This window comes from Thamnophis sirtalis, unplaced genomic scaffold (assembly GCF_051295495.1).
Source record: "Thamnophis sirtalis isolate CommonGarterSnake01/CBP01778 unplaced genomic scaffold, rThaSir2_p1.2 scaffold_14, whole genome shotgun sequence".
In the NCBI taxonomy this organism is placed as follows: domain Eukaryota; kingdom Metazoa; phylum Chordata; class Lepidosauria; order Squamata; family Natricidae; genus Thamnophis; species Thamnophis sirtalis.
Window position 1 is genome coordinate 14,245,999 of NW_028261394.1, and position 16,483 is coordinate 14,262,481.

The 16,483-nt window shown below is 45.8% G+C and overlaps 1 protein-coding gene across 1 annotated transcript in view; it reads right to left on the minus strand.

Moving 5' to 3' along the window:
• PPL (periplakin) overlaps positions 1-16,173 on the minus strand; it is an 80,774-nt gene extending 64,601 nt beyond the window's left edge. Inside the window, exon 1 of the mRNA XM_087729382.1 lies at positions 15,833-16,173. Coding sequence (XP_087585508.1) covers positions 15,833-15,894 — 62 coding nt within the window. The 5' untranslated portion in view covers positions 15,895-16,173. The remainder of the gene's footprint in view (positions 1-15,832) is intronic.
• Between the last annotated feature and the right edge of the window lie 310 nt (positions 16,174-16,483).

The window sequence follows — 16,483 nt, forward strand, 5'->3', positions numbered from 1 at the left end:
GCAGGGGTATGTTGTATGGACAGGGTGGGCATGGTCAGCTCAACATGACTCATGTCGGAGTGCCTGTGGTGGCCCGAGCACTCTGCCAGAGAAAACGGGCTCCTGAGCTCTGTTTTCGGCTGCTACAACCACCTGCAACCCTCTGCCAGAGAAAACAGCTTGGGAGGACCACATTTTCACTGGCAAAGGTACTGGTGAAATTCAATTTTTTTTACTACCAGTTCTGTGGGCTTGGTGGGTGTGGCAGGGGAAGGATACTGCAAAATCTCCATTCCCACCCCACTCTAGGGCCAGCCAGAGGGGGCATTTGCCGGTTATCCAAACTACTCAACGTTTCTGCTACCGGTTGTCCAAACTACTCAACATTTTTGCTACCGGTTCTCTGAACTACTCAACATTTCTGCTACTGGTTCTCCAAACTACTCAACATTTCTGCTACCAGTTCTCCAAACTACTCAACATTTCTGCTACCAGTTCTCCAAACTACTCAACATTTCTGCTACCGGTTCTCCAGCACCTGTCAGAACCTGCTGAATTTTACCCCTGCACTGTGGGCTGGTTCTTTGCTGTTTCCAGGGCAGGCCCATGTGCCAACCTTGAGTTTGATACCCCTGTTTATCTGTTGCTAAACTCCAACTCCCTCCAGTCTTTGTGGACCATTGGACTTTCAGTTCATCCATAGCAGAATTATCCCAAGTTGTAGACAGCAGACGAATCCTGCTGTCTTTGTTCTATAGGTAACTGCACATCACATTGCTGGTCCCACCCAATTTTCCTCTATACTGTGCTAGGGAAACTAATTATCATCTTGGAAGGTTTTCCTGGATCACGCCTCAAACCATGGTTGAGAAATTAAATTTGGCACCCCCCAAGTAATCCCAAGCAGGTTTCTCTTCATTTTTCTACTCTGAATATCCTGCTTGGAGAGGAGCAGCTCCTCTCATATTCAACAAGGTGGAAGGTGTTCAGCCCAATTTCAATTACAGCTTTCTTGCAATGAGATTATTTACGACTTGAATTTTGAAGGAAAGAAAACAGGACGATTGCGTACACTTCCTGCCAGGGAAGTCCTTGATTAGGGAGAGGCCAAAGCTGGATAAACCACACAGGCCATCACCCCAAAACATTGAGATCTTTCATCAGCTTTCTTAAAAAAAAAAAATGCCCATTGCTAGAGGCAAAGTCAGCTGTGAAAATTTCATTCGTGAAGTGTGGAAAGGAAGTTAAGCCCCAACAATGTATTTGTTAAAAAGGACACACATTTTAGTGACAGAAAACTGACATTTTGCTCCTGATTTAAATTCCTTTTGGGTATTTCCGGGATGAAGAGTCACCACGTTGAGATGGGAAGGAAGGAAGGAAGGAAATAACAATGTTAGAAGAAGGTTAGAAGGAAGGAAAGGAGGAAGGAAGAAAATAAAAGTGTTAGAAGGGACCTTGTAAGTCATCTAGTCCAACATCCCATCCAAGCAGGAGACCCTACACCATTTCTGACAGATGACAGTCCATTCTCTTCTTGAAAGCTTCGGTTTATGAAGCTCCTGCAACTTCTGAAGGCAACTTCTGTTCTGTCAGTTGATTGTCCTCACTGTCAGTAAATTTCTTATTTCTAGGCTGAATCTCTCCTTGATCACTTTCCATCCATTATTCATTGTCTGGCCTTCAGGTGCTTTGGAAAAGAAAGGAAGGAAGGAAGGAAGGAAGGAAGGAAGGAAGGAAGGAAGGAAGGAAGGAAGGAAGGAAGGAAGGAAGGAAGCAAAGAACAATGTTAGAAGAAGGTTAGAAGGAAGGAAGGAAGGAAAGAAGGAAGGAAGGAAGGAAGGAATGAAGGAAATAAATAACAGTGTTAGAAGGGACCTTGTAGGCCATCTAGTCAACATCCTGCCCTAGCAGGAGACCCTACACCATTTCTGACAGATGCCAGTCCAGTCTCTTCTTGAAAGCTTCCAGGGATGAAGCTCCCACAACTTCTGAAGGCAACTTCTGTTCCATGGGTTGATTGCTCCCACTGTCAGAAAGTTCCTCCTTATTTCCAGGTTGAATTCCTTGCTCAGTTTCCATCTATTATTCCTTGTCTGTCCTGTGGAAAGGGAAGGAACAAAGGAAGGAAGGAAGACAGGAAGGGAGGGAGGAAGGGAGGAGCAGGAAGCAGAAAGAAAAGCACCTGCTATACAGGTAGTTCATGTCTTACAACCATTCATTTGAAGTTACAAGGACACGGAAAAAAAGTGATTTATGAACAAACCTGGCATTTACAACCATTGTAGCATTTCTCCATGATCACATGAGCAAAAGGGCTGCTGCAACAGCCAGAAATCTGAGGGCTGGTCGCCACCACCATTCATTTAGTGCCATTGAAGTTTCCAACAGTTGTGGAACAAATGGTCATAAATCGAGGACTTCCTCTATTAACAATTCTCCATCCATACAGCAACTTCAGTGGTTTTGCACCACTCTCCATCTGAACACCAATTAACCAACCTTTTCCAAAATCAATCTGCAAAGTAGATTAGGCTGAGAGTGAAAAGACGACTGGGACAGAAGCATCCAGTTATTGGTTACCCAAGACATAGTGAGTAACAAATGAACTGCCCTCATCCAGATCAGTGGTAGTGCAGTGGTTAGAGTGCAGTATTGCAGGCTGCTTCTGCTGACTGCCAGCTGACTGCAATTTGGCAATTCGAATCTCACCAGGCTCCAGGTTGACTCAGCCTTCCATCCTTCCGAGGTCAGTAAAATGAGGACCCAGATTGTTGGGGGCAAATATGCTGACTCTGTAAACTGCTTAGAGAGGGCTGTAAAGCACTGTAAAGCGATCTATAAGTTTAAGTGCTAAGGCTATCTTAGCCTAGAGTGCAGAGAAAATCCTGAAGTTGTGATTACTGTTTAGTTCAGTGGTTCTCAACCTTCCCAATGCCGCAACCCTTTAATACAGTTCCTCATGTTGTGGTGACCCCCCAACCATAAAATTATTTTCATTGCTACTTCATAACTGTAATTTTGCAATTTTCCGATGGTCTTAGGCGACCCCTGTGAAAGGACTGTTCGACCCCCAAAGGGGTCGCGACCCACAGGTTGAGAACCGCTGGTCTAATTCAACAAACCCACAGAGCCAGTTTGGTCTGGTGGTGACTGGTGAGACCACAGTTGGAATACCGCATCCAATTCTGGGCACCACAACACAAAAAAGATGTGGAGACTCTTGGAATAGTGCAAAGAAGAGCAACAAAGATGATTAGGGACTCGGAGCATGTGGATTTTAAACTATTTTTATTAGGTTTAACATCAGGTAACATGATCATCAAAGTATGTTTTTAATATTGCACGTGTTGACAGCAGTGAGGATTGTCTTTGCGCAATGCTGGAAAAATGAAGAAACACCACAAGATGAAGAAATCATCAAGAAGATACTTGAGCTGTCATGGCATGTGTGCCCAAAGTGGCATGCAAAGTCATGTCACCCAGCATGTGTGACCTTGCCTATTTGTCTTCCCTGTTTATGGCGTGCATGACAATCAGCTGTCCTTCATGTGCTCAGCAGTGCCAAAAATGGTGCATGCATATGCGCCAGCCAGCTTATTGTTGTGCGCGGCAGAACCCGGAAGTTCAGCTTTTCTGGAGCACGATCCCTTTGCGCACACGGCAGTGCCGAAAGCCGTCCTGCGCATGCACAGCCACCAGCTGATTGTGAGACACACATGCATGCTAAAACCCGGAGGTTTGGCTTTTCCGGAACACGGCCCAGCCGAGCATGTGTGCAACATTTGCGCACAATTTATCAGCACTTGGTGCCGAAAAATGTTTGCCATCACTGTACTAGGCTGTGCAGAAAAAGGAAAGACTGATATTAAAAATGCAAAAGAAATATGATCAGACCTGGAATTTATTTTACCAGTGGTTGGGAAAAAGAGGTGGAGATTAAGAACATAATATGTATTCTTAAGTAGATTAAAAACCCAGACAACATGATGTGTATTAAGCACTAGGAAACGTAATTAATAAAAAATTAATAATTATAATAAAAAGACAATTAGGAGTCTGGTGGCTAAGCCATATGATGAATGATTGAAGGAACTAACTAGGCCTAACAAAGGGAAGGACTAGGAATGACAAGATACCAGTCTTCCAATATTTGATGAGCTGTCACAGAGAGAAGAAGAAGGTCAATCCATTCTCCAAAGCACCTGAGGGCAGGACCAGAAGCAACCAATGGAAGCTTAACAAAAAAAAGATCTAATCTAGAAGCAAGGAGAAAATTCCTGACAGTGAGAACAAGTAATCAGCTTGCCTCCAAAAATTGTGGGTGCTCCATCACTGGAGGTTTTCAAGAAGAGACTGGGCATTTGCCTGAAATGGTATAGTGGTTTCCTGCTTGAACAGAAGGTTGGACTAGAAGACCTCCAATGCACCTTCCAACCCTAGTATTCTATGTGTTGTGATCTGCTGGTGGCCTGTGAAGCTGGCAGCAGACTTGGACAATGAGGAGGTTGGGGAGCAACATGAGGCACTCCTGGAGTCTGGGGAAGGCTCTGGTGAAGGCTCTGCGTCAGAGGCAGAGCGGAGGCCAAGGCCATCTGGTAGTGATGTGCTGCCTCCGGAGCCTCCGGAGTCTGACAGCGGAAGGTAGAAGAACAGTGTGAGCCTGTTCCCAGTGTGCGCATGCGCAGAGCTGCCAGAAGGCAACAACAGTTAAGACAAAAAGGCTTGGAGATGCTTGGCCCCTCACATAAGACATAAAAGAGGAGCAAACGGATGTGATCCTTTGCAGGAAGCAACTTTGTTCATTCTGGTTGGTTCAAACTCTGAGAAGCTCCGTTTGACTCTGTGCTCCATTTGGTCTTGCAAAACTAATTGGCAATTAGGTCTCTGGCAGCATTTCAAGGGAGATAAAGGTGGGCGCTTATCAGCATTACCCTGAAAGACTTTGGCAGACTTCTGTCAGACTCTTTACAGACTCTTTGTGAATCATTACGGACTGCCAATGACCATAATTTACAGCCGTTTAAATAAAAGAGGGATTTTGGGGACTAAGCGTGTGATTTACGCTTTATCAGGAAGCCCAGGTCAGAAGACTATGTTCTATGAAGGCACCAGCTAGAAACCAGGAGACGTTGAGTTCTATTCCTGCCTTAGGCCTGAAAGCCATTTGGGTGACCTTGGTCATGCCTTTCTCACACAATACATAGCATCAAACTTGACAATCAGCTGGTTGGTCAGTTGCTGTCACCTATGTCACAACCACTCAATTAATATAAAGAAAATAACAGCAGATTCTGCAGTCTTAGGGAAAAAAGGCTTGGTTACTTTGATAAAGTAAGGTAAAGGTTCTCCTCGCACATATGTGCTAGGCGTTCCCAACTCTAGGGGGCGGTGCTCATCTCCGTTTCAAAGCGGAAGAGCCAGCGCTGTCCGAAGATGTCTCTGTGGTCGTGTGGCCGGCATGACTCAATACTGAAGGTGAATGGAGCATTGTTACCTTCCCACCAAAAGTGGTCCCTATTTTTCTACTTGCATTTTTTATGTGCTTTCGAACTGCTAGGTTGGCAGAAGCTGTGACAAGTAACAGGAGCTCACTCCATTAAGTGGCGCTAGGGATTCGAACCACTGAACTGCTGACCTTTCAATTAACAAGCTGAGCGTCTTAGCCACTGAGCCACCACGTCCCTTCTTTGATAAAGTATGTTTTAATTCATTGTTGGTCAGTGGCTCTCAGAAACGCAGCCAGCTCTTAAATTGGAAACCTAACTTTGCCTGCTCTCATCCTTCAGGTTGTATATACACAGAAACTGAGCACTACCCTAACATGTAGAGACCTGACTGACATAATAAAGGAAAACACGTGGAGTGTTTACACCTGACACATACTTGGGAGATCTCTTCCACCGTGGCTGGTAATGCACGGTTAATAGAAGGCAGTGATTGTGAGCTCATTCAGTTGTGGTTTAGCCAGTAGAGCACATTTAAGAAATGCTGGCATGGAAGAAGGCTTTGAACCCAGTCATTTCCCTCCCCAAAATCCACAGAGGAAGAGGGAGGGGAGGCAAGTTTTGAAGAACAGCAAAACCAGTTTGTAGCAACTGCAGTTCGGATATGTCCAACTTCCTTCTCTTGCCAATCCAGTTCATAGCCAAGAAATAAACCCAATTTTTACTATCAGAAGACAAGTTACAAGGAGGGTGGCTTAGTTAATGTCTAACTTATCCTAAAGAGCCTAATCATCTGCAAAGTATTTTTGTTTTTGCATATATATAAAGGGAGAATTTAAAACATCAACCTGATCAATGAATAAATAAAGACACCTCGTTTGTGTGTGTGTTTGTGTGTGTGTGTGTGTGTGCGTTGCCAATTTTTTTACTACTGGTTCGGGCACGCTCCTGTGTTCCTCCCACCACCACTACTACCGGTTTGCCCACTCCGGGCTGAACCAGGAACAACCCACCTCTGGGGTGTGTGTGTGTGTGTGTGTGTGTGTGTGTGCGCGCGTGCGCGCGCGTGCGTGTGTCAATGTGAGCTAGTTGCCAAGCACCCAAAATGCAATCATGGGACTGTGGTGTAGGTGAGATAGATAGATAGATAGATAGATAGATAGATAGATAGATAGATAGATAGATAGATAGATAGATAGATAGATAGATAAGAGATAGAGATAGAGATAGAGATAGAGATAGAGATAGATAGATAGATAGATAGATAGATAGATAGATAGATAGATAGATAGATAGATGATAGATAGATAGATAGATAGATAGATAGATAGATAGATAGATAGATAGATAGATAGATAGATAGATAGATGATAGATAGATTTACAACACGTTGCTTAATGACTGTTTGAAAGTTATGACAGACCTTCCTAGAGGTATTCATGACTTATAACTACTTGTAAGTACAAAAGTACAAAATGGCATCCTGCTCCTCTTCTTTTTATAATCTATCCTCATCCTCGAAACCATAAGCTGCAACTTCACTGGTTGCCATTTTTAAAAACAAGCTGTTTTCCAGTTCAGGGAGAGGGTTGAAAGCTTTCTCAGTGAACTGCGGCACAAACTGCCCCTAAACAGTTTTCAGCAAACAACAGTTGGCTTGACTTCCTGTTTTGAATTGAACAAATGCAAATATCATAAACTGCTCTACCTGTCCCAAGAGAGCACCTGGATCATTTCTTTTTGCCGAGCTGTGGGTCATCATACCGTCCCAAAGGTGCTTTTTTCAAGAGGCAACTGGACTTTCTGGTTTTTTTCTTTGAAGACGTTTCGCTTCTCATCCAAGAAGCTTCCTCAGCTCTGACAGGATAGTGGGGAATGGAAGGATTGATATTCCTTGCAGACAGCTGGTCATTTGCATCCTTTTAGAGGGCCGTTGAGGCCACTTGGAGGTTTATCTCTGTCCTCAGGGTCACCTGAGTGGTGCAAATGGTTCCCATAATCTGCAATTTTCCCTCTGGAAATCCGTTCCTACTCCCACACCATTCAACGGGTGTTCAACCCAAATTGTACAGCTAAAAGACTGTAGAGATTCTCAGTCATCCAGGTCACGGTAGCCTCAAAGGTGCTTTTTCTGGAAGCAACTGGACTTTCTGGTTTTCTTTTGAAATGTCTTCAAAATGTCTTTGAAGCGTGATTTATGTGGGAATAAACTTTTTACAGAAATACATAAATTCGTATTCTGTTTGCTTTGTTTCATTGTGATTTAGCAGGCCGAAAAGTGGGGCGGGGGGGGGGGGAGTATAATCTACTTTAAATTGTTGGAAGACATGTCCTTCTGGGTTCAGTTCCAAGGGAGAAAAGACACTAGAAACCTGGAGATTGCTTGGAAAGATGGTTTAATGGTGGACAGGACCACATGGTTTGAGGTCCTGGGCAAAAAGGGGGAAGAGATACTGAGAGTGCCCTGGTTTTACACCCTCTCTGGGCTTTTGAATTTGAGCTTGTATTCTGATTGGCTGTCAGAATCCCATGGGGTCATGCAGGGGTAGTGTTGTAAGTTATCTGTGTCCCAGACTTGGTTGAACTTTGCTGTGTGATGATGTAATGAGGGGGGTTTGGGCAATTCCTATTATGGCTCTGCCTGAAGGAGGCAGATCTTTGTTATGTAGAATCAACTGGCTCAGGCCTTAATAGCCCATTGACAAAGGGTGTGTGAGAGACAGTTTCTGCCTCCCTTTTAGGGGAAATATTCTGCCCTTTTAATATTTCCTAAAATATCCCATTTTCTTAGGAGAGGGGTAGGTGCAGGAGTGCAGGGGTGGATTCCTGCCAGTTCTAACCTCTTCTATAGAAGAGGTTCCACAAATCTACAGTGCTGTTTAGAATCGGTTCCAGCTTCCTCCCCCCATCCGTCCGCACATCATCAAGATGAAGAGCGAGAGGAGGAATTCTGGGAGTTGAAGTCCACAAGTCTTAAAGCTGTCAAGTTTGAACACCCCTGTGTTTTTTTTCTAAAGGGTTAGGAGTGCAAGGGTCTTGTAACTTGACAGCTTTAAGACTTGTGTGCTTCATGCCAGAGTTTCTGAGCCAACATTTTGGTTGCTAAACAAGAGCGTTGTTAAGTGAGTTTCTCCACATTTTACAAGTTGGCCACGCCCACCCAGTCACATGGATGGCAAGCCACTCCCACAAAGGAGGCCACACCTACAGAAGAGTTTCTAAAAAAGTTTGAAACCCACCACTGGGTGGGTGATAACTTCCTACAAAATAAAATGGGAAGATTCCCCACCAACCAGTCAGAGCTGAAGAAGCTTCTGGGATGAGAAGCGAAACGTCTTCAAAGAAAAAACCAGGAAGTCCAGTTGCCTCTTGGAAAAAGCACCTTTGGGTCAACCATGACGTGAATGATGGAGAATCTCCATAGATATGTACAATCTTTGTTATCCCAGTTTTGTATCTCCTTATGGAAAACGGCCGTGGGCTCTTTAATCCTCATGCAAATTATTTTCCCGAAGCCCATGCTTATCCAACAGGCTAAAGAAGGAATACAATATTTACAGATACTTCGTGATTTACCACCACGGCACTGAAAAACGTGACTTATGACTATTTTTCACCCTTACGGCCGTTGCAACATCCCTATGGTTACATGATCCAAATTCAGACACTTGGCAACCGACTTGTATGTATGACGATCGCAGTGTTCTGGGGGGGGGGGGGTCACGCGATCCCCTTTTGCGACCTTCCGACAAGCAAAGTCCACGGGGAAAGCCGGATTCACTTAACAACAGGGTTACTAACTTCACAACCTCAGTGATTCGCTTAACAACTCTGGCAAGGAAGGATGTAAAATGGGGGCAAAACTCACTTCATAATTGTCTCGCTTAGAATCGGAAACTTTGCTCTCAATTGTGGTCATAAGTTGAGAACTAAATTCCAGCAAATTCAGGCAGCGCTTGATTTACGACCATATCCATTATGGTCACAAGTTGTGATGACAGTACAATGAGTCACCAAAAGACTGGAACCATTTTTATGACCCGTTTTTGCAGTGGACGCAGTAATTCGTTATGGATTGTCGAAGACTGGAAGTAAATGCTGTATACAATAGGACAGAGAGCCATGATCCTTACAGCATTGATAAGTCATCATGCTCCAATGGAGTATGAGAACATCCTAGTGGTAGAACATCCAGGAATTGTGGGTCTCCTACATGATACATGAACGAGTCCAGAGATACTTCACAAGAAGATTCCTCCACTCCTCTGCTCACAACAGAATCCCTGATGCCACCAGGATCGAAATTTTGGCCTCAGACAACCTGGAATATGCCGCCTATGATCTGACCTAAGCATAGTACAAAATTGTCTGCTACAACGTCCTACCTGTCAACGACTACTTCAGCTTCAACCTCAATAATACGTGGGCAAACAATCGATACAAACTCGAGGTAAACCTCTCCAAACTCAATTGCAGAAAATACGACTTCAGCAACAGAGTGGTTAATGCCTGGAATGCTCTACCTGACTCTGTTGTTACATCCACAGTGGTGGGATTCAAATAATTTAACAACCGGTTCTCTGCCCTAATGATTATCTGGGTAGATGGGGCTCAGTGGTCATGTGACTGGCTGGGCTTGGCCAATTCAAGGTCACTCAGATCGATGGGCGCTTCGCCTTAGCTGTTACAATGCAATAAGGGTTAACCGGAGAGGCAGTTTCTGTAAGCAGGTGAATAAAGATGAGGCTGGAAACAACACCAGAATGTTGCCTTCCTGCCTTCCTTACAGGATTAGCCCTGTAAAGTGGAAAAAAACAAAAGGAGATTTCTTCCAACAATCGGTTCTCTGAACTACTTAGAAAGTTACCAACCGGTTCTCCTGAATAGGTGCAAACTGGCTGAAACCCACCACTGATCCTCAAACCCCCAGAGCTTCAACCTCAAACTGTCTACTGTGGATCTCACCCCATTCCTAAGAGGTCCGTAAAGGAGGCGTGCATAAGCGCATCAGTGTACCTTCTGTCCCTGTCCTACTGTCCCCATTTATTTGTACTCATTTCCCTTGTCCAAGTTTATACTTATACCTGTTATCTTGCACATGTTTGACAAACCAAATAAAAGAAATAAATAAAATGATAGCTTGCCAAAGCTTGCTCGTGTTGGCAACATCCCCTTCCTTCTGAAAGAGGCCCAAATTCTTCTCAGAGAAGACCAGGTCTAAATCTCTACCCTTCTGTAGCCACATCTAGAGTACCAAACCACCCACTTCACCAAATCTGAGAGAGGGCACTTTTTTCCATCCCTCTGATAAAGCCAAAAAATTCAGTATTCAGATTTTTATCTGAATTCAGGAGATGCTTGAAAGAAACGTAAAACTGAAGCCAGAAGTTTTCCTTTTGGGTTTGATGGAGAAAGAGAAAGAAACTTTGGGACTTAGTTACTAAATATGTCGACAGCAACGAGAATCTCCTTTGCACAAAGATGGAAAGTCCCACGAACCATCCCAATCAAATGGTTTTCCAGTCTCTTCTTGAAAACTTCCAGTGAGGGAGCACTCCAGGAGGCAAGCTATTCTACTGATTAATTGTCCTCACTGACCGGAAATTTCTTCTTAGTTCTAGGTTGGATCTCTATTTTAATGATATTCCAGTCATTACTTCTTCTCATAACCTCAGGTGCTTTGGAGAATAGGTTAATCTCCTCTTCTCTGTCTTGTTGTTGTTGTTGTTGTTGTTGTTGTTGTTGTTAGTTAGTTAGTTAGTAAGTTAGTTAGTTGGTTGGTTGGTTGGTTGGTTGGTTGGTTGGTTGGTTAGTTAGTTAGTTAGCAGTTAGACTTATATACCGCTTCATAGGGCTTTCAGCCCTCTCTAAGCGGTTTACAGAGTTAGCATATTGCCCCCAACAGTCTGGGTGCTCAGGAAGGATGGAAGGCTGAGTCAACCTTGAGCCTGGTGAGATTTGAACCGCCGAACTGCAGATAACAGTCAGCTGAAGTAGCCTGCAGTACTGCACTCTACCCACTGCGCCACCTCGGCTCTAACTAACCTAGTTAGTTAGTTAGTTAGTTAGTTAGTTAGTTAGTTAGTTAGTTAGTTAGTTAGTTAGTTAGTGAGATAGTTAGTTGTGAAGTCGTGTCTGACCCATTGCGACTCCATAGACAACATTCCTCCAGGCCTTCCTGTCCTCCACCATCTTCTGGAGTCCATTTAATCTCATGCCGACTGCTTCAGTCACTCCATCCAGCCATCTCATTCTTTGTTGCCCCTTTTTGCCCTCAATCTTTCCCAGTATGAGGCTCTTCTCCAGGGAGTCCATCCTCCTCATTAAGTAGCCTCATTATTTGAGATTCTCCTTCAGGGTCTGGCCTTCTAAAGAGCAGTCAGGGTTGATCTCCTGTAGGACTGACCAATTGGATGGCCTTGCAGTCCAAGGGACTCGCAGGAGTCTTCTCCAGCACCACAGCTCAAAGGCCTCCATTCTTTGCTGCTCAGCCTTTCTTATGGTCCAACCTTCACAGCCATCCATTGCAACTGGGAAAACCATCGCTTTGACTATAGGCACTTTTGTTAGCAGGGTGATGTCTCTGCTTTTTAGTCTGCTTTCTAGATTTGCCACAGCAAACACTGGAAGGCAGCTGTCGTGGGATTTGCAACATGAAGCAGCCCTTCAGATTTTGCTGAATCCAGTTCTCACCAGACCTGGGCAGCCTAGCCAACAGTGAAGCTGCTGTCTTCTGCATTATCTAGAAAGCCAGGCCACCTGTTGCTCTCTTCTAAAACTGAGGGTGGCAAACAGGTTAGGAGTTCTTCCTGGCTAGTTTGTGTAAGATAAGACCTTGTTAAAATTGTCACCTTCCTCATACTGTGGTGGGATGACTGTCCACCAAGGTCCCTGTTTTTTAATTCTTGTTTTGGGAATACATGGCTCACCAAATTTATGTCCCTTTAATGATATTCCACCCATTGTTTCTTGTTCTACCCTCAGGTGCTTTGGAGAATAGTTTAATCTCTTCTTCTCTGTGATTTCCTCTCAAATACTAGAAGACAGCTCCTAATTGCTTTTGTGACAATAAACATACCTACTTCCCTTCACCCTTCATCATGGGGTTTAGCTTCCAGAATCCCTTATCATTTTTGTTGCTCTTCTGGGCAGATGTTCTAAAACCGGGATGGCGAACCTATGGCATGCATGCCACAGGTGGCACACGGAGCCATTTCTTAGGGCATGCAAGGCATTGCCCTGTCAGCTCCAGCAAGAATGCACGCACGCACTGGCCAGCTGACTTCGGCCTTCATTTTTGGCCGTTTTTCTCCCTCCAGGCTGAGGAATTCCAGGAATTGAATTCCACTCAGCTTCGAGCTGCCAAGGTTGACAAACACTGCCCTAAACCCGAATTAAGAAAAGCATGTTCTTAAAAATAGATTTCTTAGTTGGATTGATTGCAAGGCAAAAGGTCTTAAGTATGAAATGGGGTCAGCAACCTGTGGCTCTGGAGCTGCATGTGGCTCTTTCAACCCTCTGCTGTGGCTCCCTGTTTCTGGTTGGTTCCACAATTGATAGGGCTTTCGGTTAGGACAGGTAGAGGAGAAAGGAGCCCGCGCTAGGAGGAGACTCTATGGTGGGGGAACCAGACTTCCAGTCAGCAGAGGAAAAAGGATGCCACGTTAGGAGGAGACTTTATGATGGGGGAATTGGACTTCCGGTCAGCAGAGGAAAAAGGATGCCATGCTAGGAGGAGACTCTATGGTGGGGGAACTGGACTTCCAGTCGGCTCCAGAATTGAATGGGGAGCTTCCGGTTAGTACGTTTGTGGCTCTTCGAGTGTTTAAGGTTATTGACCTCTCATCTAGGAAATGGAAAATGTTTCTTCTTTAGCTCCGCCTTATCAAGGAATACCTGAGGACACTTCCTTCTGGATGATCTTCTTGCTAACTCTCTTTTCTTTAAGAGGCAGGGAGCAGGGGGTTCCCTGATTTTAGAAAATGTGGATGGAATGTCTATCGATCCTTGTTGGGCCCAACTTGGCACATATCCATTGCTTGGGTTCCTTGGTGCTCTCTAAGCTTAATTAAGGACCCCACATATCAACATGAGCTACATGTATTATCTTACAATGGCACAGGTTCAGAGAATATCATTACCCAAGTGATGCGACTCTCTTCTTTCAGCAGAGAGCTGTGAGTCCCTAGGACTGACCGGTTGGATGGCCTTGCAGTTCAAGGGAGTCGCAGGAGTCTTCTCCAGCACCACAGCTCAAAGGCCTCCATTCTTTGCTGCTCTTATGGGTCGGGACCCCTTTGGGGGTTGAACGACCCTTTCACAGGGGTTGCCTAAGACCATTGGAAAACACATATTTTCGAAAAAATATGGAAAACATAAAATAATTTTATGGTTGGGGGGTCACCACAACATGAGGAACTGTATTAAAGGGTCGCGGCATTAGGAAGGTTGAGAACCACTGGGCTAGAAGTTCTTCCTGGCTAGTTGGTGTAAGAAAAGACCTTGATAAAAATGGTCACCTTCCTCATACCACGGTGGTGAGGCTGTCCACCGAGGTCCCCCTTTCTTAATCCTTGTTTTTGGAAATACGTGGCTCCCCAAATTTAGACATGGAGAACGGGAAACCCCCTGCATCAACCAGTCTCCTCTGATGCTCTGAATGTCAACACCCATCATCCCCAGCCAGCAGCATCAGGGAAGATGGGGCAGATCAATAGCCTGATATTTTTTTTGGGGGGGAGGAAGGCACCTCCCGGATTCCACCCCAGTTTTCCAAGTCCAATGGGCTGCTGTCCTTTTAATTTAGAGCGCACCAAGACACATCTTCCTTTGACTGGAAAAGGAGAAACCCCCAGGAAAAAGATTGGGGCTAATGCCAAAACAGAGAGAAGAGGATGAGAAAGATAGAAGGAGGGAGGGAGGGCAATGGAACCACACCCAGAGTGATTAAATTCTGGAATGTGCCAAGTGCAGAGAGGGAACTATGCTGCAGAGGGAAAATAAAGCTTGAAATCTGATGCTCGTTTCTCTTAGGTGGCTGGTCAGGAGACCATAAGGAGAATTCACTTCCATGTGAACCACTCCAAATTCAAGCTGCCCCTTTCGTAAGCCATGGTTTGCTTAATCATCATTTTATTTTATTTTTTAATTTAATTTGTCAAACATGTAAAAGATAACAGTTGTAAGTATAAACATAAATATCAACACAGTAAGTGGGCACAAACGGAACAGCTTGGAAGTTGCGGGAGCTTCATCCCTGGAGACTTTCAAGAAGACATTGGACTGCCATTTGTCAGAAATGGTGTAGGGTCTCCTGCTTGGGCAGGGGTTGGACTAGATGACCTCTAAGGACCCTTCCAATTTGTTAATCTGAATAAATGGAGACAGTAGGACAGGGATGGTAGGTACGCTGGTGCGCTTACTCATTGGTTGAGTAAGGCACCATTACTGTGGTAGGTTTCACCTACAGCACTAAGCCATAAACAACACTATCCAAGCACTCAGAAATATACTGCAGATGCAACCAATGGTTGGTGGGTTAAAGCATAGTTGATTTAACTGTAATTTATTGATCAGCCCAACTGGCTGGGTTCACCTGGTCGTCAGGAATCCTGCTTTACACCTAATAATGCCTCCGTTCAGACAACCCAGTAACCAAAACATCAAGCAAATCCAGTTATTTTCATGTCATGGACATGGCAGCTGGTCACCAGAATCAACCCACGGATAGATACGATCTGGAGGTCATTTCAACACAATCAGCCAATCCTCCTTCTTGAATTTGGCTTGGTCCCACATTTGCACAAGCCAAGCCTTCCACACGCTTAAACCCAGACAGAAGGAGAACATTGCCATAATGTCCCTTTTCAAAACGCCTAAAGTCAAACCCACAAGAGATCCAGGGCGAGAAAACGCTCCTGTCACCCGGAGAGCGCGAGGAGCAAATAGCAACAGAGCCCGATTGAGCATGTACAGAGAGCTGTTTTTTTTTGTTTTTTTTTTGCTTATCCTTGCCCGCGGAGGAAGACGTTTCCAAATAATAAAGTCGCCTGAAGTTCGAGCCCAACTTCGCCTCGTTTAAAAGTGGGATAGAGCATGTACAGAGAGCTTTTTTTTTTTTGCTTATCCTTCCTTCGGTTGAGCCCATTAGGCGCAACTGCCCGCGGAGAAGGACGTTTCCAAATAATAAAGTCGCCTGAAGTTCAACTTCGCCTCGTTTAAAAGTGGGGAGGGAGGGGAAGAAAATCGGGGAGGGGTCGCGGCTCTTTTCCCACCAGCTTACTCGCTCCCGTCCGGGTTAGCTCCAAGACCGAAAGATTTTGGAAAGCGTCCTTACTGCTGACCACTCAGAGAGAGAGAGAGAGACAGACAGACAGACAGACAGACAGACAGACCCCCCCTCTCACCTCTTCTTCTGCACCGTGGGGCTGTATTTGCCTCGGTTCCTCTTCTTGAACAGCGAATGCATGGCGCTTCTCCGCAAACGACCCGGGCAGCTGCAGTGGCCGGCGGGGCTAGTCCTGTTTGAGGTTGCCCGGTTCTTGGGTTGCCCGAGGAGCAAGCCGGCGGGTTGCGTGGGGTGGGGGGGAAAGGGGGGCTCGGCTTGCGGCCAAGTCCGGCCGGGCGACGGGAGGCGCGGTGCAGCGGGCGCGCGAGAGAGCTCCGGTCCGCCTTGGGCTGGCACTGCGCGAGCGGGCGAGGTGCGCTGCGCCCAGGCCAAGCCGCTTGCAGGTCCCACCCAGAAGAGGTGGCGCTTACCTAAGTTTCTCCGTCTCGGCGGGGACGGCGCTGCTCGCCCTGCCTGGGGATCCGCGGGGGAACAGCAGCGCGTTGCTAAGGCATCGCCCGCTCCTGCCAGGGCTTCCCACGGCCACCGGTGCCACCCAGGCACGTGGGTAGGAAGAGGGCAGGCGGAGGAGGGAGGGCCAAGAAGAGGCAACTTTGGGGTGGGGGTGGGGGAGAGGGCAGAGAAAACTCTGCCAAGGCAGCCTTTGCCTTTGCCTCTGCCCACCCCACCCCAACCCCTAATTTCGAGAGGCAAAAACACGCGCGGACGT